The 23436-nt window shown below is 48.8% G+C and overlaps 1 protein-coding gene across 2 annotated transcripts in view; it reads right to left on the bottom strand.

Annotated features, from left to right (window-relative positions):
* Positions 1-530: 530 nt before the first annotated feature.
* Positions 531-23436, bottom strand: part of GPRIN2 (G protein regulated inducer of neurite outgrowth 2) — a 38310-nt gene continuing 15404 nt past the window's right edge. The window contains exons 1-4 of one of the 2 annotated variants that reach the window (XM_037150706.2): positions 8177-8258; positions 4558-4620; positions 4416-4455; positions 531-3197 (exon numbers count right to left, since the gene is read on the bottom strand). In XM_037150706.2, the coding sequence (XP_037006601.2) occupies positions 1815-3191 (1377 nt within the window). In that variant the 5' untranslated portion in view covers positions 3192-3197; positions 4416-4455; positions 4558-4620; positions 8177-8258 and the 3' untranslated portion in view covers positions 531-1814. Of the gene's footprint in view, positions 3198-4415; positions 4456-4557; positions 4621-8176; positions 8259-23436 lie in introns of those variants that run through there. The other variant, XM_037150705.2, reaches the window with a different exon arrangement.

Raw genomic sequence — 23436 nt, 5'->3', positions numbered from 1 at the left:
TCCTGAGAGCATGATGTGCCTGCCCTGTACCACACAGAAGAGGACAGGCCCAGGCTCTGGGCGAGACAGTGCCTAGAGACTCATGACTGCACAAAAAACCTGCCTGGTCTATTTTTTAAAGGGAGGCTAGGTCAAGTTCCTTCCTGCTGTTCACACCTAACCTTCTGTCCCTACCCCACTGGCAAAAGTTGTTCCAACTTGCTGTCATTTTGAAGCAAGTCTGGCATTTTATCAGGCCCAGCTAGAACTGTGAAAGCCATGGTTCTGGGTAGAGCCCACTGAGGGGCCTTGGAAGGCTTTTGACCTGAAGTATGCCTTTCTCACCTGCTCCTTTGGCCCCTTAAGTATGTCACTCTTGCTTGTGAAATTAACCCAGTGCTGCCCGAATCATTTCTACCTCGGCGAGTACCAGGTCCCTGGGGGGGGGGGGGGCTGCTGCTGTCAGGTCCTGGGTTTCCAGGTGCAAAAGGGGGCCCAAAACAGGGCCCCATCATGGGCAAAGCTGCATGTGCACCCAGACTCCACCCTCCCATGCCCAGTGACCCTGGGCAGGACACTAACCTTCTGGCTCCGTCACAGGGTGGGCTGACAGACTGTCTCAGGAGCTTGGATTTTTCAACTTGAAGCCCCAGGATGAGGACCCAAGCCCACTCCCATCCTCCACAGGCCTGGAGAGATCCTTGGGTGATAAAGTCAGGCTGTACCCTGGTGTCCTGGGCTTCCCCGCTCCCATAATCCCCTGGCTCACAGGCCTCCCTGCCCCCCACGGCCTCACAGCTCCTTCCATTTTCCACCAGGTGGGAGACCCCAATCCAGGTTCCTTCTCTTTTCCCATTGATTCCTACCCTCTCTTCTTTGAATAACTGTACCCACTGAAAATAAATCCCTAAATCAAAGGAATGAGGTAATAATGGTGTAATTTCAGGCAGTGTGACATATTTGGGGACAGTTGGCCACCTGTTCTGTTCCTGTGGGCACAGTGACCTACAAGGAAGGCGGCTCTTACAAGCACGCTGTGGACTTTCTGTAAAGCTCATCACCCTCATACTGAGATGTACCTCTCTTCTACATGAGCACAGTGAGGGCAGGCACAGCCTGTCACATTTCCCAAGGAATCCATAGAAGCTGGCACAGAATGTGGCCTAGGTAAATTCGTGTTCATGGCTGCCCTTCCCTGACTGACCAGGCATGCTGCAGGTAAAAAAACCCAGGCTTCCGCCAGCCCTGCTTTGCATCCTAGCCCTCCACTTCAAGCTGTCCAGCCCAGGTGTTTTAGCCAGAACCCTGCCAAATGTCTGTGGTTTTGTCTGTAACACGGAATGAAGAGGTGAAGACTCAACAAGTAACAAACAGTATGTGGCACCCAGGAGGCCTTCGACAGTGTCAGTTCACTTCTCTAAAGACCCAGCCGATCTGTCACCTGGGGCCCCACATGTCATGGCAAGGATTCATTATGTCTCAGCCCTGTTCTAAAATAAAGCCGCTGAGAGTCCTAAGGGAAATCATTGCAGAGATCTGAAGAGACTGCAAAAGACAATTATTTTTACAGAAATATCAGAATCTCCCTGATGCACTGCTAAAACTCTATCCCTAAGTTCAGAGCCCAGATGTGCAGAGATGTGACTCTTAGGAATCAAGCCCTTAAAACTCAGCACAGCTGCAAGTTGCAAGAAGTCCCCAGACTGAAGTCCTGTGGTCTGATAGCGGCCTACAGCAGAGATGTGTCCAAAGCTGCCAAAGAGCACGTGGCCTCCACTGTCTCTGGTTGGGGGCTGAGTCCATGGGCCCAAGACAGCTCTTAGGGCCACAGCTCCTCACTCAGGAGCTGCGCTGGAGCAGCCACAGCAGCTGGGGTGCCTCAGAGACTGCATGACAGCTCGTAGTGGCCCCCTCCAACTCTCAGCAGACAGGCTGTCCTCACTGGCAGGTGCCTGCTGCAGCTGCTCAAACTGCATCTCCAGGTGCTTCTGAATGGCCACACCAAGCACCTCAGGGTCCACTGCAGCTCCATACACTTCCCACGTCATGCCTTCAGCATCCCATCGCACATCCTGCACGGGAGATGATGCCTCCTCCAGGCTGGATCCCAGAGTTACCTCTGGAAATGTGTGCTGGGCCTCAGGGGCTTCCAGGGGTGGGCTGGTAGCCACAGCCTTGCACTCTGCCATCGGGGCTGCCTGTACACCAGCATCCTGTGCTGACAGAGGGGCCATCAACACTGGGGCCAAGTCACTGGCTGAAGTCATGGTCCACACATCCTTGGTCCTGGCGCCAGGCTCCATAGCTAATCCAGTGGGACCCCAGGGATGGGCGCAGCAGTGGAAATGCCCAGGAAGACCCCCAGGCAACCTACACTGGAACTTCACCCCATGCTGAGCCTGCAGCCCAGACTCACTCACTGATGCTACTAGTTTGGGAAAGGCCAAGACCCCAGGGGCAGGCAGAGCATGGCAGTAGTCACTGGCCCCCACCTCTGTCAAGCCACAGAGTTGAGCTGCTGGGGGCAGAGCTTGGCAGGAGGTGGTGGCCGACTGCCCAGTGGCTTTGGGCCTGGCCTTGGGGCTACTGCTGTGGGTGGTTGTGCCTCCCAGGACTAGTGGTGACACCCACACTTGACTCTCTCCCAACGTCCAGGCTGAGTTTGAAGTCCCAGCCTCTGCAGCCAGGTCTCTTTCCAGGGCTGCAGGGGCCTGCCCTCCCTGGCCAGAAGTACTGCCAGGCTGCAGCTGAGCCCTGTGGACTGGCGAGCTGCCAAGGGCTGAGCAGCTGAGGCTGGCCTTTCGAACACCACTGTGGCCCCGCGTCTGGGTGCTATGGACCAGGTCCGAGTGGCTCCTCTGCACAGCTGCGGTGCTGGGGGCCCGCAGGTGACATAGGTCACCACCGCCCATGGTAGATATATTGCCCACTGTGCTGCTCCGCCAGTGGCCCACAGCACCAGGCCGTGGTCTGGGGCTGGAGGTCAGTGCCTGTTCTGTGCTCTTAGCCTGGTACCCCTCTTCCTCCAGGACCTGGGGACTGGTGCTGGCCTCGCCCGGCTGGGCCTGCCATACAGTGCTGCTGGCACTTTTTCGAAGCTTTGGCCTCTGTCCCCGGCCTTCACCCAGCAGGCTGGAAGAACTCCGAGACAGGGGCTGTGGGCGGGGGTTCAAGGGTGCCTGGGCACCTGGCTCAGGGTGGCTGGTGCTCATGAGTGCCTGCAGAAAAGAGAGGGAGGAAAGACAGTTGAGTTGTGTGGCAGCACTTCTGCTGGATTCTGCTGCAGGCTCACAAGGTGCTGGGCACACTGGAGAGAGAGCTTCAGTCCTAGCCTCCTAAAGGCTCAGAGCCATAAGCAAAACAGTGACAAGATACTAGACACTTCAAATCAAGGTTATTACACATATACACAGGCATGACACTACAAATATCAAATAACCAGTACCAAGTGACTAGAACCAGCCCGGGAATAGAGTCCTGGAGACCACCCACCACGCTGGCTGGTGACTCTTTACTGCTGGACTATGGGATGGCGGAGAAGTCAGGGAAAGAGCAAGAGCGGGGCCTTGTGGGTGGGAACTTTGAGCGAAACAGTGAAAAGACACTAGACATTTCAAATAGCTCTTAGTCAATCAGCACATAAGTATTGCAGTATTTTAATAACCAGTAAAGCTCGACTGACAAATACTAGCCTGGCTCCTCCCATGGCTGTCAGTATCCACCTGGCTCTGGACTGGGGACTCCTTGGTATACACTAGGGGTCCAGAGAAGGTTTGTAAGATAAATAAACAATGAGTAGAGGACACACTGAGACTTGCCTGGGCTCTCCCACGGCCTACCCCCATTCTCTCTGGCCCAGCCTGGCTGAGCTCTCTGACCCTGGAACTCCGTCTTGGCATCTGAAAGGGCAGGAGTTTCCCAACTCCTATCTCTGGCTCCAAGGAGAGGGAAGAACCCCCCCCACATCAGCCCTTTCCATGCAAAGCTCATTCAGCATCTGTTCATTCCACAGCCATTTCCTGAGCACTTGCATGCCAGAGGGGCTCTGACTAACTTAGATCCAGCTATGACCTGGAAATGGGTCCCAAACCACCAATCAGACACACCCTCCATGAAGTTTAAACCCCCTCTTGCCAAGTGTGCCTGCACCCTCTTTGCCTCCCTCCTTCCCTACCATTTCTGTCCCTTCCTTCAGCTACACAGACCCCTCTAGACCTGCCACTGACCCATCTGTAGCCTCATGTCAGTACTGGCCCCTTCAACCTCAGCATCGCCTCTTGGGGAAGCTTTCCTGAGCTGGGCTGGCACCCTATCTGTCTGAGGACTATCTGGCCTGGATGGAAGAGTCTGGCCGACCGTGGACCTCTCACCAGCCTGAAGCCATCAAAGCAGGCCTAAAACCTGTTCCCCTGCTCTGTCCAGTACCCAGTACTAACCTGACATACAGCTGATACTCAGAGAATGCCTGCTGTATGCCTGGTGGAGAGAAGGAACAAATACAAGAGTCATACACAAAGGAAAGGACTCAGCACCAAAAATGAGTCTGAGGGATGGCATTTCTAGAGCAAGAGTACTCACTTTGTATGATGGATCAAAAAAGGCTTCCTGGGGTAGGAAGGCTCCCGGCCATGTAAGTTGAGCCTGGAGAAAGAAGAGGGAAAGAGTGCCCAGGGAGGAGGAACAGGGTGAGCAAAAGGCAGGAGGCATGTGTTCAGAGCACCCGGGGGAGCAGCAGTGGGCTGGGGCTGGGCAGGGCCACAGAAGAAGTGGGGTCAGGGCACCTGGGCCAACCTGGCCCTTGCCAAAGCTGTGAATTAGGAACATCACTCTGGCACTCCCTGCCAGGCAGGATGGGCTGGAGAAACAGGGCAAGGACAACAAGAAACGAGGACAATTTGGGCAACCCCAGTCCCGCCTTCCCACCCCTGGGCTGATAAGAACTGCCAAAAAACTAACCACCCTGGCCTGGTGAGCAAGGCCACCTGAAAGGGAATGTGGCAAGGGCCCTCAGGAACTCAGTTTCTGTATAATTACAAACTTCTTGCTGTCAGCACTCAGCAGATGGCCACTGGCTGTTCAAGCAAACAGTGAGGATGTTTCTGAAGCTGTGGCGCCCTCAGAGCTCAAGGCTTGCTATGGGGTCCAGGCTCAGCACAGCTGCCTGCGATGATAAAAGATTCTCTTCTGCACTATCCAATACAGTGGGCACTGGCCACACGTGATTAAAGACTACCATACTAGACTGAGCAGTTCCAGACCCAGCCCTAACCTGGGCAAGAGTGTCCCCTCCTAGCTGCTCCTTGGAGCCAATACCAGACTGGTTCCTGGAAGGATCACGAAAATGATGAGTAGCCAAGAGAGACCATGACCCAGGCCCTGCCCTCAAGGATGTGAATGATGGACACATAAACAGAGAAGGGCAACAAGGCCAATAACAATCCTGGTGGTGATGGTGATGGTGATGATGATGATGATGATAGCAGCTCCTAGGACTAAATCACCCACTGTGTGACCGATGTACCACATTCTTTCTAGTACTGTCTCATTGAATTGTCACAGCAACTTCATGAGATACATTATCATTCACATTCCACAGATGAGAAGGCCAGAGCTCAGAGGTTTAGTGACTTGCCCTAGAACAAGGAGGACAGGAAGTGTGCCAGATGGCCAGGAAGGCTATGGACACTGACAGCCCCAGGCAAGCAGACAGCCACCCAGCTGCATGTCTAAGAACACCAAGGAGGCCCCATCTGGACAGCCTACACAGCCTCTGACTGAGCTCCACCTACCCTGGACCCTCCTAGAGAGCAAGGTCATAGAGAACCAAGCCAGGCCCTGGACCCCCTGAGGAACCAGGTGAAGTGAGGCTGGGGTGCCATCAGACCCTACCAGGAGCAAGTGAGAAGCCATCAGTGACAAGGGTTCCCCTGTGCCTGTCTCGCCAGGTAGCTCCCCAGTACCCACGGCCGTGAGTCAGAGACAGCAGTGACAACAAAGTCCCCGTGGGGTGGGGGAACATTCTGTATCTGTTGATTCCTTTCCTCACCCCACTTCCACAAGTGTCATGTGACAAAACTGAGACCTGGAGCAGTTCAGAAATGTCTGAGAACCTACAGCTGAACCCCAACAGGGTATTCCTCCTACAACCTGGCCTTCCCACCCCCAACAGCAAGACAGGCTCTGAGGGAAGTAATGCAGGTTACCTTGGGGAAAAGGAGGTTTCCCATACCCCCTAGCTCAAAGGAAAGGAGCCTTGCAGGGAGTGATGAGAGCTGACCACATATGCACCGGAGCCGTGTCTGAGCAGGTGGGGCAAGAAATATGCTTCCAACCCTGCCTCTTCCCCTTCTTGTGTACATGCCTTCAAGTGGACACTTAACCTCTTTCAGCTCCTCAACCTGCAAGACAGAAGTAAATCCCTACCTTGCAGGGGTTTTGTGAAGACTAAATGTGATGGCATAAGGACTATCTTGAAAGATCATTGTTAACAGTCTTTTGGAAAATGTTTTACACTAAAGAGGCCCTGCGAAGATGTTTTAGCACAGGATAAAGGACAGAAACACTAAAGTATCCAAGACCCCTGGTGTTCTTTGGGTGACACTTTAATGTTCTCTCTCCTGTCCCAGTTGACGCTGATCAAAGCTGTGAAGTGCCCAGCACCTTTAGCCAATACAGGACTGTCCTGTTGCCACCGTTCTGCTTATCAGTACATGGAGGAGGAACCAGGCTCACATGCAGCCATCAAGCAATGTCATTTTGAGTAAAAGTTCCCAGCTCTGCAGAAATTTCCAGCCTGACCCAACTGAAGAGACTGCTAGGTCTCTTGGTCCAAGATTCTACCTCTTGCTATGTCACCCCAGCACAGGGACGCAGGCCTTCGGGTGTTTGCCAATGTAAAAGACCAAGGCAGGCCCATTTCGGGCCCTACTCCTCCCCTTGTAAGGAGAATAGTGACTTCTGCTTCCAGCAAAACCAAAACAGGAAAAGGCAAACACATGTGGCCAAGAGGGGAAACTGTCCAATTCTTAAATATGGGCCTTAGCCCCCAGACACCAGGTAGAGTTATCGCCTCACAAATCCCTCATTGCAGAGTGGGGGTGGGGCAATCTTCAGCAGGTGGTCTGATTCAACCCAGCAGCAAATGGCCTGACAGGAAGACTCAGGGCCAAAGCTGGGCAATGCAGCACTGAATGCTACAGCGAGGGAGTGTTTGGAGGGGACAAAACTTGCCCATCACAGAGAGGGGCCTTTAAGAACAAGATGTTCAGGAACAAAGTTGTGCCAGGAAAGGGTTCTAGGGTCACCCTGGGTTATTGGCCCCAAGAACCCAGCTCTGCTAACCAAAAAGAAGCCCCAGAGCTTCCACCACTGAGGAGGATTTGCCCACATTTCCCAGGAAGCACCTTGGGTGGAGAAGGTAAGCCCTCCTGGCACAGATGTCCCAAACCAGAAGCAGCCCAGACGGCTGTTGTGCCCCTACCTTCAGGCTCACTGGCACCCATGCACCGCCATGGGCCCATGCCCCACCCATAGTCACACCAAAGGTGGACGCACAGGCCCTTCTGCTGTTCCAGCCTGCAGCAAACACTGCCTACACAGCCGCATTCCGCACACCGATCACCCAGGCCTGAGCAGAGCGCACCGCACCGCACCGCACCGCACCGCACCACATCCACACCCCAGGGCAGGGCTCCTTTCTCTGTTCCTCCGGCCCGAAAGCCCATCCAGACTCAGGAAGAAGGTCCTCAACACGTTCCTCCAAACGAGGCTAAAGACCTTCCCAGTAGTCAAGACAGTAACTGAGGGAAGACCGGACTGTGGGGCAAGGGAGTAGGGAAGGAGAGCAGGAGGGCGAAGGGAGGTTTGGAGCGGGGGCAGTCACCGGCGGGCAACGTGGAGCGCGGAGAAGGAATGGGAGTGGGAAGAAGCAACAGGACCAGGGGTCTTGGGCAGAGTAAATGGGAAGATGGGCCGAGGAAACAGACAAGAAGATGGGATAGGCAATGAGAGCAGAGAGGGGAGGAGGAATACGGGCACAGGGGGCGCTGAGTTCTGGGCAGGGGCCAGAATGCGGAGGGTCTGAGAGCAGGGAAAGGCGGGGAGTGGGGTTTCGGGGAGCAGGAGTGGAAGACACCACCCAGGCCATGTGTGGCCCAGCCCGACCCACCCTCGAACACGCTCCGAACCGTTCTCTCACCCTGTCGCCTGCCCGGAGCCGTGCAGGCCGGCGGAAGCGCTTCTCCCGCGGCCGCCACAGGTACCCGGTGTGGCGGCCCAAGATGGAGCCGAACGCGACCTGGGCCACAGACTCCGCCAGCCCGGTTCGCCCGGCGTGCGGGGCGGCTGCTGAGAGGCGCGGAGGAGGGGCCCGGGGGGCGGCGCCCCCGCTCACCTGGGCCGCCCGCGTCCGCGGACGACCCGCCCCGACTCTGCCCCCGAGTCCACGTCCTCGGAGCCCCGCCCTCGGACCCTGCGCCCCAGCCCCTGCCAGCCCTGCACGACGCCGGCGACTGTCTCTCCAGAGACCCCCTGCTTCCCTGCCCCTCGGTGTGTCCTGCGTCTTCCTGGCTCCGTCCTTCACTAGCCTCGGCTTCCGACTCTGCTCTAGGGCCCGCCCTCTCGGATACCGAGCCGTTCCCTTCAAGCCCGTCCCCCACGAACCCCCCTTCTCCAAGACCTGGACCCCACCATCGCATCCCTCCAGATCCCCAGACCGACCCTGGTCCTTTGAGCTCCGCCTCCGCGGCCCCTCCACGCTCCCAGCCTTGTATGCTGAGCCCTCTGCCCAGCCTCCACGACCCCGACCTCATTGAGTCCATCCCCAGAGTTGTGTTCCTCGCCCTGCCACTAAGGCCCGTATTCTCCCACCCCTTTCCCGGCCCACATCTCGATCTCACCTTTGACCACCACCCCCCCCCAACCCAATTCCCGGCACTCAGTCTCCAGTCAGCCCCCATGGACCCCAACAGCAGGCGCGCACAATAACCGTGCGGGGAAGAGCTGAGCGTCCTCCCGCCCCCCACCCCCTCTCACCCCCCACCCCCGCCGAAGCCTTCCCGCTGTCCCTGCATCCACCAAATGCTCTGCTTCCTCCCCACCTGCCCCACAAACATCTGGAGCCAGTCCAGGCCCTGGGAATGCCTGTACACACCCTACGGAGCTGGGGTCCTGAGTGTTCATTTCCCTTAACATCCTCCAGTCTCCGACAGTCACTGGCCAGGCTCTGGACCCACAGACTCAGCAGATGACCACAGGCCCGGGCTTGCCCCAACCGCTTCCACCCTCAAGGGGCTCTTACCGCCCACCTCCAGGATAGAGTAGTAAGAGGAGTTTGTCCTATCTCTGGGTCTCAGTCTTGGAGATTTGGGTCCCAATGCTGGCCCTCTTCTGTCCATCCTAGCTCCAGGGAACCCTGATTCGCTTGTGCAGCTGTTTGCTGAAGGGTCTGCACCTCTCTGGTCCAGGGACCATCTCCACACCTCCTCTACTCTAGGAAGACGTCAGGACCCAGCCTCAACTTTGGCCTCTCTGGGCCCTGTTCTGCCGCTGGAGCACCAGGAGGGGGGTCTACAGAGAGTCCCACAGCCCTGCAAGCAAGGCAGAGAGTGGAAAGCCTGGGCAGAAGCCTGTACCACTCAGTCTCCAGTTGGCCCTGCCACCCTGGCACATAGCCTGGGGCAGGGGTGGGGGCATTGTAAGGCATGATGTTTCAGGTCTGAACTCTGACCCAGCACCCAGCCACCCTGTGCCTTGGTGTGCTCTCTGCATGTGCAGCCCCTCTCAGCCTTAGTGCTCCTGTCTGTAGCTCTGAGCTGCCCCTCATCAGTTTGCCAAGAACACACAGATGGTACTACATCAGGCACAGCATTTGGCCCAGTGGGTCATGCCGTCATACTTTCCTGCCTGGCCTTTAACCACAGGCACTGCAGCCTACTCCCCCTAGCCTGAAATCTTCCTTCTTAAGTCCTGGAAGCCTTGGTCCTACCTTCTCTACTCCTCCCCACCCTGGTCAGTTACCACCTCAAGTTGGGTACTCAGTCACTGGTGAAGTGGATAGGGTTCTGCTCAGGAAGACCCCTTCCGGTGGGATCTTAGGGCACAATTACAGAGCCTGACAGATGGCTGTCCTGGGGGACCAAGCACTGGAAGCCAGCAGAGGGGTCCAATCAGAGGCTTCAGGCCTTGGCCTCCCACCACATAGCCTGGCAGGGGGATCCTGGCCAAAGGGGGCAAATGTGGAATTTGTTTGCTGAGGCCACTACTCATTTTTGCCCAGTATTAGGACTTGTTTTTCCACATCTCAGAAGTCTTACTCCTAGTCTCTTTCTAGGGAAGTCAACTTAGCACCAATAAGGGATGAGCTACACAGGATTACACAGAGTTGGTATCAGATCAGAGACTGAAACCTAGGGCTTCCAGCTCTCTGAGCACCTGAGAACCCTCCGAGCCTCCTATCTCAAGTGTTTCAAGGAGGCCTGCTTGGAGCTGGGTGTCAACAAATGTCTACCACCACATTAGATGCTTGCAGATGCAACCTGGCTGGACCTGCCCCCAGGGTCTCTGAGCATCATTCCAGCCTTGACCTCTTGTCCAACTGGTCCTCTCCTTCCATTTGTCAAGGAAGTTCCCTGTGGCCATTCAGGGAGAGCCCAGGATGGGGAGCCAGACATAAACTGCAACCCCAACTCCCCCCATGTCCATTCAATTGCTCTTCAGTCCCACACCAAGTCAATACTGTCCGTACCTCTGGGTATTGGTTTCCTCATCTGCAGTGGCAATAATTATACTTGCCTCACAGGGCTGTGCTAAAGATGAGGTTTATGGAATGTTCTGTAGAGTGCTCTTGCTGCTATGTCATTTGATCAGAAATTTATCGGGCTCCTCCTAAGTCAGGTTCTGGGGACATAAGCCAGGACTGCATGGTGTGGGAGCTGGTTTTGTTGGTTGCTTTGGTAGAGAGGAGGCTCTAGCCAAGTGCCATTTCCTGAGATGTGGAACCCTGACAGAGGAGGAACAAATATGGTGCACTCAGGAGTTCAGTGGGTGAGCAGTGGGATGGAAGACACACCAGCTGGACACGCAAGTTGAACGTACAGGATTGGAGTTTCCTAAAAGGTCTGGGCATCACGGGCACAAAGGTCCCTGCAGTCACAAGAGTGGATAAGGTTTTCAGGGAGACTGAAGAAAAGGTTCTAGTACCCCACTGTGAGTACACTAGTGGCAAAGGACTATGAAAGAGCATCCAGAAAAGAAAGAGGGAAACTAAGACACTGCTGTGACCGAGGCCACTTAGAGCAAGCAGCTTTGGTGAGGTGATAGGAGCAGAAGCCACTGGAGTAGATGAAAGGATGAGTCAGAGGAGAGAACCACAGACAGCACAGGCACAGGCGGCTCTTTTAAGCATAGTCATAAAGGGGAGAAGAGAGAAAAGAGTCTCTTGGAAATGGATGTGGAGTCAAGAAAGAGATTTTTGGGTTTGGGTTCTATGTTTTGGGTTGTTTTTTTTTAAGATTTTATTTATCTTTAGAGGGGAAAAGGAGAGAGTGAGAGAAATAGCAATGTATGGTTACCTCTCGTGTGTCCCCTGCTGGGAACTGGCCTACAACCCAAGCATGTGCCCTGACTGGGAATCGAACCGCGATCCTCTGGATCAAACTGTGTTCAATCCACTGAGCTACACCAGCCAGGGCTATGGTTTTTGTTTTTTTTTTATTTTAAGATTTTATTTTTTCTAGAGGGGAGGGGGAGGGGGGGGAAGTTGGGGACGGCTTGGTTGTTTTTTAATAGGCTGTGTCATGTAGTAGTATTCCTTGATTTCAAGTAACAGAAAACGACTCTGGGTAATTTAAGCAAAAAGGAAATGTGTTGAAAGACAGCAGGGAGCTCAGATTAAAAGCTAATACTGGAGAGTTTGCCTCAGTCCTTTCACACAGGAGCCAGTTTCCTTGAGACAGCAGCTCGTCAACAGCAGGAGCCACTCCACGGTCTTGCCCTGTCACCGCCATGAAAAGAAAGATTCTACTTCTTTGTCCTTTGTATGCCTCTCAGGCAAAGTTTCAAAGTCCCAAGGGAGCAAGAACTCACTTGGCTGAGCTACAACCATGAGCCCTCTGTCCTTGGAGGGTGAGAGGAATACTGGGCCAAATGAATGGCCCAGTGAGAGTAGGAACCACTGCTGGCATAAGGTCCTTGGACTGGGATCCCGAACATGTGAAGTAGGAGCAGGGGCAGCTTCTCCACGAAGCAGGAAGAACTGACAGGGGCAGTCCTGGGTAACTCACTGCATTTAGAAATTGAAGTCTGTGTTTCTGTTCTCTCTGTGAAATAAAAGGCAAGCTTATGTGCTGAGACAGAAAGGGGAAGATAGAAAGTTTGGATAGATGAGTAAAGCAGAAGATGTTTGAAAATAGTCACTTCAGAAAGTAGAAGAGAGAGCCTGTTGGCCAAACAATGTTGGAGCCTACTCAATATTTATGACCAGCAATGATATCTCCCAGGAAGAATCTTCACCAAAGAAAGACAAGTCTTAATCAGGACTCACAGTTGTAAGAGAGGGAAGGGAAGAGTCAAGGCCATAGCCTTCCAGATGCTGGTGGCCCAGAAGATACGCTACAGCCAGCTGGACACTGCTGATTTCACTTGTTGAGTAGCTGGCTTACCAAGAGTCAGTTGAGTTTGTTCATATCAAAGTTACTTATTCCGAGTGTACATGTTATAACTATGAAATTTAATTAAATAACACATACACTGATAGAATATAAATACAAAAAAGCTTTGTTCCTGTAAAACCTAGGTTAAATGTTTTAGAAAGTGAATCACAAAAACTGCTGTCAGTTACATGTCTAAGTGTGGGAAAGGTAACTTGAAAAAGAATAGGAATATCATAACAATCTAGAAAAATTCTGAACCAGCTTGCTTCCCAGCTGTCTTTAAGTTAATTTGCTTGCCTATTAACCAATAGTTAACCTGAGATGCCTCAGGAACAGAGAGCTTCAACTACTTGAACAATATCTGTTTTTCAGACCAAAGAGTCACCAGAGTGTGAGAGACTCCTCTAGCCATAAGATCCTTGAGAGAAAAAGATGCTGATGGACTTCCCAGGACCTGGAATTTAATAGATGCTCACACAGACAGAGAGAGAGAGAGAGAGAGATTCAGTTTATCCAGGAATACCCATTACCATCTCAGTTTCATCCACAAATATTTTACTGAATCCCTAACGCATGCCAGTCCTAGGCTATGAGCTTGGAATATATGCTGAATCAGACATGCCTTGACCTCAGGGCCTGTGTGTTGAGGGATTCAGGGACAACAATGACAAATAGACAATTAAATCAGGGTGATTAGAGACAGAGGGGCTGCAGCACACAAAGGAGAGGCATTATAGTAGACATCTGTTGCTTTTTAGCTCCCCACAATCCATCCCCCCTTTCATTTTGGGGATCACCCCAAGACAGAGACAGCTAGTTGTCCCCCAGTTCATATTCTCTCCCCTGGAGTAATAGAATTCCTCTAGCTGAGAACATGCCTACTCTGAATAAAGAGAACATTGTCCGGACACTGGGCAGCCAGCCAGCCATGTGACTAGCTCTGTCCAGTGAGATGTCAGAAGTGATGCATGCAGTTTCTCAGTGGTGCCCTTCAGAAGAAATGTGCCTCACCCTCTCCCTCTCTCCTAGTTGGCATGAAGTCATGATGTTAAGCCAGTTAGTATCTTTGGGGTTGCCTTCCCCAGGGAGAGGGCTTTCAAAGCTTTGGAAGAATGGGCAGAGAACACATATTTAATTGGCTAAAGGAATAGACTAGGACTGAGACTGCTAATGGTCCCCACTGGTCATGATTTCCTTCTATGTCTAAAGGACCTCTGTATTTCATCTGGAGATATAGAAATCTAGGAAAAAAACTATTTCCTCATCTTCCTAGAAGCTATGACTGGCCAAGTAACTCACTAACAGGACTGAAGCATGCAGAGGTGATGCCTTTAACTGGAAGGTGTAAGCCCTCCTCTTTCCTCTTTTCTGTTTCCAACCGCTGCGTAGCAGAGATGGTGAAACATCTCAAAACCCATGCACACAAAATACCTAGAGATAGTTAAGCAACAATGTAGGAAAAACCTGGGCTTCCAGGCTGCTTACCTGCAGACAGATGAAAAAGAAACTTCTATATTGCTTAAGCCAGTATTATTTAAGGTCTCTCTTCCAGTAGCTCAACCCATATTCTAAAAATTACTCACCTTCTCTCCTCTATACCCATGTGCTTTGGGTGAGTCTCAAAGGAGGAGTAAACCAATGACTGCCTCACATTACCCTGGTCACAGAGATTGTTCAGGATAAGCATGTGTCACACAGACCCAATGACATTCAGTAAAGAACTTCTCTGAGAGTCCTGAGAAAGAAATTCACTGTTTTCCAGAAGGATGTGAAAGCCACCATCTGAAGCCACCATCTTACACAAAGCCTGGTACTGGAACCAATCTGAGGGTGACAAAATGAGAATGTGAGAGAAGTCAGGTCCAGAGTATATATCCAAGCCTCGCATCCAGTTAAGGCTAAAGCTGGTCTCATCCCTTCACTTCTCAACTAAGGAAGCCAACAAATATCCTTTTTGTTAAAACCAGTTCGGGTTCAATTTCCATTCATTGCTATCAAAAGCAGCCCCAGTGATAGTCTTCAGCCAAGCCTGAAGTATTGTGGAGGCAACATGGAAGACAAATACCTGCATTGAGTCTTGCAAGGTAAGTCAGAGACCACCTGAAAGCTTGCTTGGGGGAAAAATGGGTTTGTTATCAGAATACATGGGGATTTGAACCATAAGTGAAAAGTTCTCAGGAACAAGTAAGATAGGTCCAGAAATATACATTGTTGCATCACTTCCTTCCTGGAGCAAGGTGCACCATCTCAATACTGAGTTTCCTCTACTAGGCTCTTTCTACCAACTAGCACCCTCTACTGACACAGAATTTCTGCTGCTTGAATACCTTGAGTCACCAAGGCCCCAGCATCTCCCGGAGGCATTTCTTAATGCAGCGATTTTCAATTGGTGTGCTACAAGAATTTTTCAAACATGCAATACCTGATTTAGTCTTGGGCAATGACCTTTTAGATTGTCATATTAAAAAAATGACAGTAGACAACAATAGCTGACCAGTGTGAATGAATCAAAATTATACCTATTTTTGTCAGATTCAGCAAAAAATACAATATATCTTTCAGTGTGCCACAGAATTTTAGTAATTTATTTATATGTGCCATGAGATTTTTAAAAGGAGGAAAACTGATGTCTTAGTGCATCCCTCTCACTTCCCCTGCAGCTAGATGCCTTGCTTCTGCCATTTTATCCAACTCACAGTTCAAACAAGAGGAATTTGATAGGCATCGGTCATCCTTAATGCCAGAGGAAAACCCACAAGTCCTGGTTCAGGTGCTCTCTCCCATACAATGGTCACATGGTCTAAAACAGGCCCACCTACTGGCTGTCTTCTCTGTTGGGCTGTGGGCAGGCAGGTACCGATACCGATATGTCTTTTACATCAACACAGAAATATATTAGCCAGTACTTTTTTTTTTTACTTCAAGAGGCAACTCAAACTCAAATTGGCTGAGGCACCAAAAGTGCTCTTATAAGTCAAGGCAGTCAGCTCAGCTGGATCTACAGGCTTAAGTGACATCGTCAGAATGTGGCGCCTCTTCATCTCTTTTAGATAGATTTTCCATATAGAGTTGGCTCTCAGCAGTACCTGGATTATATCCTCACAGCTATAAGTCCATGGAGAATATTGTAAGGAGTTGAGAACAATGCCAAGTTACTGCATTTGCTGTTATTGTTAAAATCACTCTCAACACTTTCCCCCAAATTATTTGGATCTCAGTAAACTAATGTGAGTCACTGCCCAGCTCTTCTCCCATCACTGTGGCCTAAGGAACACAATGCTCCGACTGGTCGGCTCTGGATCAAGCCTACCTCTAGAGTTAAGGAGAAGTCAGCCCACCTTGCATCACTGTCTAAGAATAAAGGAAGACAAGGGCTTTGTCATCAGAAGAAGCAAGGATTGATTCTGGACATGAAAAAACAAGAAATGTTCATTGTAATCTGAACCTTTGACTGCCCGACTTCCACACTTATTCTTCTTCCAATAAACATACTTGTTAAAATGTTCTCACTTAAAATAATGCAGTTATACTATATACCACCAAATCCTACTCATACCTACTACATCAGAAGAAAACAGAGGATGTAGATTCTCAATCAGTTGCTGCATTCAGTTCCAGGTCTGGAATCTCTGGATGATGTCAGGTCCTTTCAGAGAGGCCAGAAAGAACTACAATGAATGAAGCTCTGAGGACCTAGATAGGAGGACTTAATGGATGATCTCCTCCAAGTAGCACCAGTGGGTAGAATAAATTTCTATCAGTTTCCAATTCATCTGGATTATCCCACCCAAGATTTAAGTTTCAGATTGACAGCATTTGAGTGTCATATTTTCCACCCTGCCCCACCCATTAACCAGGGGAGATCAGAGCAGATACCATCTGATGGAAGAGGGGACTTAGTTTCTGTTACTGTAAGAGGGAAGCTAGGATGCATGGCTAATGTGGCAAATCCTCATGGCACATATTTCATGGCTTGACAAAGAGATAGAGATGCTGCTGAAGAGCTAGCCATTGGGTGGGTGGCTGGGTCAGTGGGCTGAGATATGGCATCAATGACAGCTCCAGTTCCCCTAATGCCTAGGAAGCTATGGACTCCCACTTCTTGTTGTGGGACACAGCCCTTGCTTCAGAGGAAACTGTTTGTGCCAATTCAGGCATAGGTCTTGGTTCCTCACTAGTCCAATAATGACCTAGCAATGAAGACTGAATGGCAGATACTGCTATTTACCTACCTGTGTCAGAATAGGCTAGCTTATGCTGCAACAGCAAACTTCACAAAAATATCAGTGGCCTAGCTAAATGAAAGTCTATTTCTCACTTATTCATCATATGTCCTCTGATCCCTCAGGGAGCCAGGCAACTAGAGGCTTCTTGATACATGTTTTTATAATTGTCACACCAATAGAAAAGAACATGAAGGATGTGCACCAATTTTTAAAGCTTCCACTAGAAAGTGATACATGTCACTTCTGCTCATATTTCACTGACCAAAGTAAATCACACAACTATGCCTGAGCCCCAAGTGGGCCCATGAAGAGAAAAATATGAAACACAATGGTCCGATATACACTGCACCAATGGCAACCACTACATTTTTCCTCTCTTCTTTCTTTGTAACAGAATCACAGTTTTGTCTAGCATGATAATATACCCAGGTAAGTATATTCACCTTTCTAGACTTTCTTGTAACTAGAGTTAGCCATGTGAACTTGTTTTAATCCCTTAGATGTAAGATGGACTCACCAGTAGCACTCCCAAGGCTAGATGTGATGCCTTGAGATGCAACAGTCATCCTGAGACCATAAGGACAGAATCTACACAATAAGGAAGGTTGTGGGGAAACTCCATCCCTTGGAGCTCTCCTGGCTGCCACAAATGAGAATGAGTCATCTCAGACACAATCTTGCTGTTCTGGTAGGAAAGTGGGTGGCAATTCCCTCTAGTGGAGAATGTCCTGAGCCCTTCTCCCAAATGGCTTTTATTGGGAATGGTATGTATAGGTGTATACAACATACATGCATAGCTCATCAATCAATGTCAAAAGGTTATAGTCATACAAAAACAGGTATTATCTATAGATAATTGAAGGAACACAGAGATATGTCGTAGGTCAGGGTCTGTTAGTCATGCTGATGCCAGAGGGTCTTTAAGATGTGTTTCATGAGATAAGGAGCTTATTCCTTATGCCTTGAATTTAAACATCTGGTATATATCGACAGGGCTATACAAAGCAAAGCAGAGCAAGCCTCAAAGGACACAATGTATTTATCAGGCCTGATTCCTATAGGAACCCTCGGTGTTAAAATTGGGTTATGTCTCCTACCTGAATTACCTAGTTTTCCAGGGAGACATACTAGCCCTTTTCAGGGCTTGCTTTCACGGGGCTACAGTCTCTGAAGCCCCACAGAGCGGTCCCCAACAGAAGGCGAAAGAGGAGGATAAGGGAGCAGGGAATATTGAAGTCCATGAGCAGCTGCCTTGCCCTGAACTGCCAATCTCTGGGCTGCTTTTTACACAAAAATGGTACACCCCTATCTCTTTGATCCACTGATAAGTTGTCTGGCATTTAACTTCAAACATATTCCTTACATTACCTTCTCTGTGTTTTAAGTTTCTCAAAGTTCAATCTTTAACATACAGATGATTCACACTGCAATGGAAAGATCATGGGTTTTTGTATTACTCAAAACTGGCTTAAAAGCTAGGGTTTGCCAATTTCTAGTTATGTGTCTTCGGATAAATTACTAAGGCTCTTTGAGCCTTATTTTCCTCATCTGTAAAATAGGAGTAATAATCCTGTGGCATAGGAAGCTATTTATGATGCTTCTTTCCCTTACTTACTTTCCATTGTAATACTGAGAAGGTCAGATATTCACTCACTTACTTTGTCTCTCTTAAAACCAGCATAGCTGGTCAATAAGGCCTAAGGGCTAATGTACTGGGATTTTCTTGGGGGTTTATTCAACGAATAAAATTGAATGAGGAAAGAAGCACTTAACCTACCCATGTTCCCTTCCTTCTTTTTCTGCCTTTGAATTTGATATTAGAGAACAACAAACTTGGTGCTGTAGTAGCTATCTTGCAACTTTAAGGTGACAAATGCTAAAATGGAACAGAAAGAGACAAGAAGCCTGGGTCTTGGAGGATAATCTTGAGTTGCCAAGTCAAATCAGAGGCCATCTAACTAAAAATTTCTTGCTAATCAGTTCTAAGACCTACATTATTCTTTTTCACATTTAACACTTCTGAAATCAAGTTACATCACACAACAGGTTTGATAGTAAAAAGAAAATTTCATGATAGTTTCACAGCATTTTTTCTTATGCAAAGAAAATGGAGGAATAGGGGTGCATTTTACAATCAATGGCATTTTTAAGTTAATGAAATATTGTAATAAATTTCTTTGTGGTTTAAGTTACATTTAGTCAGGTTTTCTGTAATTGTAGTCAAAAGAATTTCTAATTAATAAAAAAATCTACTGTAGAAAGAGGTGTGAAATATGAATGAGAAAATAATATAAATAAAGTATTTGGTGTAGATTATTTCAAAGGGATGACATTTGGTCAGGGGATTAATATCTTTTTATATAAATTCTCTTTCTCTACCATGTCCAACTGTACACACATATACAAACTGAAGAGAGGTATATGCCCAGAAAATAAGGACAGGTAAAGAAACTCTGAGTTACAAGTTTGTGTCATAGAAAATTCAAAGCAGGTGGGCAATCTTGTATCATTTGAGTTTTTTTTAACATTTTAAAGATTTTATTTATTTATTTTTAGAGAGAGGGAAGGGGAGGTAGAAAGAGAGGGAGAGAAACATCAATGTGTGGTTGCCTCTTGTGCACCCCACACTGGGGACCTGGCCCACAACCCAGTCATGTGCCCTGACTGAAAATCAAACCAGCGACCCTTTGGTTCATAGGCCAGCAACTCAATCCACTGAGCCCCACCATCTAGAGCAAGAAATGGCAAATGGCAGATACTTAGTAAAATTGTCTAAGTACAAATGGGAATTTGTTGACTCACCTAAGGGAAAGTCAAATGATGTTCTGACTTCAGACATGGTCTGATTCAGCTGTCAGCAGAACCCAGTATCTCTCTTCCTCTCATCTCTGGGCATCATCTGTTAAGCTAATTCTGTTCCCATTCAGGCTCTTCTCTAATCATTCTGATCATTCATGATCATTAGATTTAGGACCCTCAGGAAGAGCACCTGCCTCCATCCCAGCATTGTCAGGAAAATTGGTGTTGCATCCCACTGGCTGTGGTCAGTACCTGTGCCTGCCTCTCCCTGAATCCATCACTGCAGCCCATAGAGGGAGCTGCAGGAGATTCAAGGCCAATAGCACTAAGATGGGGAGAGAGGGGCCCTCCTAAGACACAAAGGGGTTTAGCAGAAGAATGAAGGATGCTGTGTTACAACAACCCCAGGTGTCTTCCCTAAGCCTTCTTCTCTCTTTCCTAAATGCACTACCACCACCTGGGTCTCACCACATTAGCACTCCCATGACCAAGGGAGTTGGTCCAGAGAAGATCAAAATCAGCTAGTAAGAAGAAGTGACAAGACCATCTGTCCTGGGCCACAACTGCAATGAGTGTGAAGGGTGAGAAAGGGTATACCTCTCCAAAGGTTGGCCTGGCTCAGCTTCCAACTCTAGTCTCACCAAAGGAATTGACAAAAAAGTGACTGTGTTTCAGTCAACTCTTGCTGCTTACAGAATCTCTATGGCAATAATCCACAAGTGTTAATATCTCCCTTCCATGTCTGCAAGTTGTTTGGGGTAGGTTAGGATAGACTAGGCTCATTGACTGCAGGCTCCCAATTAAGTTTGAATCTGCTACACAGATCTCTCTCATCAGCCTGGAACAGGCAACTACCTGGAAACGCTCTTATTACTTGATGACAGAAGTACAGGAAATCAGGGCACTTCTATTCCCTGTGCACTTAACCTCTGCTAACATTTTATTGGCCCGGGAAAGTCAGAGGGCCAAGCCCAAAGTCAAGTGATGGAGAAGTATATTTCCCTACTATGTTGTAAAGATGAGGAAGTACAATACCAGTACTGGAAAAAGAGGACTTGGTACCAATAATTTAACTGACCAGTAAATTACCACAGAAGGTAACCAATGAATGACCTTTCCCACAGGCTCAGCCCTTTTAACTGATTTATTTGCTTTTTATTTATTTATTTATTTTTATTGATTATGCCATTACAGTTGTTCTATTCCCCCCCTTCATTCACCTCCAACCTACACCCCGTCCCCACCATTACCCCCCTTTAGTTTATGACCATGTGTCTCAAGTTCTTTAGATTCTATATTTCCCATACTATTCTTGCCCCCCCATCTATTTTCTATCTACTGTCTATGCTACTTATTTTCTGTACCTTCTCCTCCTCCCACTCCCCTGTTGCTAACCCTCCTTGAGATCTTCATTTCTATGTTCCCACTCCTGATCTAGCTGTCCTCTTAGTTTGCTTTTGTTTTAGGTGTGGTTGTTAATAACTGTGAGTTTGCTGTCCTTTCACTGTTCATGTTTTTTTAACTTCTTTTTCTTAGGTAAGTCCCTTTAACATTTCATATAATAAGGGCTTGGTGATGATGAACTCCTTGAATTTGATCTTATCTGAGAAGCACTTTATCTGTCCTTCCATTCTAAATGAAAATTTTGCTGGATAGAGCAATCTTGGTTGTAGGTCTTTGGATTTCATGACTTGGAATACCTCTTTCCAGCCCCTTCTTGCCTGTAAGGTCTCTTTTGAGAAATGTGCTGACAGTCTGATGGGGACTCCTTTGTAGGTGACTTTCCCCTTATCTGCTTCTAGGATTCTCTCCTTCATTTTAATCTTGGCTAATATAGTGATGATGTGCCTTGGTGTGTTCCTTCTTGGGTCCAACTTCTTTGGGACTCTCTGAGCTTCCTGGATTTCCTGGAAGTCTATTTCCTTTGCCAGATTGGGGAAATTCTCCTTCACTATTTGTTCAAATAAGTTTTCCACTGATGGCTGTTCCTTTCCCCCTTCTGGGACCCCTATAATTCAGATGTTGGAGCGTTTAAAGATGTCCTGGAGGTTCCTAAGACTCTCCTCATTTTTTTGAATTCTTGCTTCTTCACTCTTTTCTGTTTGGCCATTATTTGCTTTCTTCTGGCCCACTCCATTGATTTGGGTCCCAGTTTCCTTTTCATTGCTATTGGTTTCCTGTGCAATTCCATTCATTTCAATTAGTTTAGCCTTCATATGTTTGTCTAATTTGTGGCTATAATCAACCAGTTCTGTGAGGATCCTGATCACCAGTGTTTTAAACTGTGCGTCTGGGAGTTTTGCTATTTCTTCATTGCTTAGATTTATAGGCTCTGGGGCTTTGAGATCTTCTTGAGCCATTTTTGGTCTGTTTGCGCCCGATAAGTTTGAGGAGCGGAGCCTTGGACTCCCAGGTGGCTGGGTTATGACGCTGCATGTGGAGGCGGGGTCAGAGCGGGGAAATGGCAGCGCCCTCCACTGTCGCTCTCGCGGGGACCCACTGGGTCCCATCCAATTGCTCACTCCCTCGCTTGTCTATCGGGGCAGGAATGCACGACCACAGTCAACCCGCAGCCCTGCTCTCTCGCTATTTCCCCGAGGTCACTCGCTGGGTCTCTCACTAGGTCCACCCCTTCCAACCCTGCGCCTGGGTTCCACGCGCCTGAGTTTGTCTGACCAAGTTTTCCTATGCAACTCCGCTCCACCAGCTGCTGGTTTCGCCCCTCTTACCAGTCAGGCTGAAGAATTTGTTGTTAACAGACTTCCAAAAAGTTCAATTTTCTGTGTTCTGACTATGTTTTCTGTTGCTAATATTTAGTTGTCTCTAAACTTGGTTGTGTGAGAAAGCAAGGCGTCTCCACCTATGCCTCCATCTTGGCAGAAGTGATTTATTTGCTTTTTATAGTGAAAGCTCAGCCTTAAGCACTAAAGCTCAATAAGAATGCCTCTTCCATATTCCAACAGAGGAATTCCAACTCTTAGGAAATTATATTAAAGGTGCATAGCTTTTTAAATATCAGAAAATACCTTGACAACTCATAAAAAGCAGAACTTTGCATATTTTATAAAGTGATTTGGATATATCTGCACAATGTCTCCACCTTTCCTTTATGCATTTAGGTTGACTAAATTAAATTCAGTGATTTTTTTTAAGATGACTTGTCCATGGTAACATGACCTATTTGGGGTAAAGGAGGATGACATGGGAGAGCCCTGAGTACTCTGTGGAGGCCAAACACCTGAAATGGAGCAATATTTGACAGAGCTTACTTTTCTTCTGTCCACTGCCCTCAACAGTGTCACTTGAATCATCAGAAAGCCCAGGCCACGTGATAATCAAATCTGAAAACTGGAGTTGGTTAAGTCTTCCTGACTTCCATAGCTAGGGCTGGCCTGAGGCAACCACTGCTGTCTGAGAGAGTGGTGTGGTCAGCACCTTCTCTTCTCTCTCACCTTGCCTCCTGCAGACTTCTGAGGTCACAGCATACAGAGAGGGGGCGGGAAGGCAGTATGGAAAGTTCTTTCTTGATGGTCTCATAGATGGCCTTTTTTACACTCTCTGGATGTGAAAGAGGTTTAATGCTGTCATGGACACTTTGAAAAGTATCTTAAAGACTAACTGCCCTTTCCCACTTCCAGTCACCCACTCCCAGCTCTAGAGCTGTAGTTCCCTTCACCCCAACAAATAAGTCAGAAGCCACTTACTTTCTCCTTGACCCCTAGAAAGTTCACTTTCTGTTCACCTTCTACAGCAGTCCCACCAGCTCTCTGGCAAGCTTTTTG

Source organism: Artibeus jamaicensis, unplaced genomic scaffold (assembly GCF_021234435.1).
Source record: "Artibeus jamaicensis isolate MK-2021 breed Jamaican fruit bat unplaced genomic scaffold, CSHL_Jam_final contig_332, whole genome shotgun sequence".
NCBI classification, from domain to species: domain Eukaryota; kingdom Metazoa; phylum Chordata; class Mammalia; order Chiroptera; family Phyllostomidae; genus Artibeus; species Artibeus jamaicensis.
The sequence above is the reverse complement of the archived record's forward strand: the minus strand, read 5'-3'. Positions and strand labels throughout refer to the sequence as shown.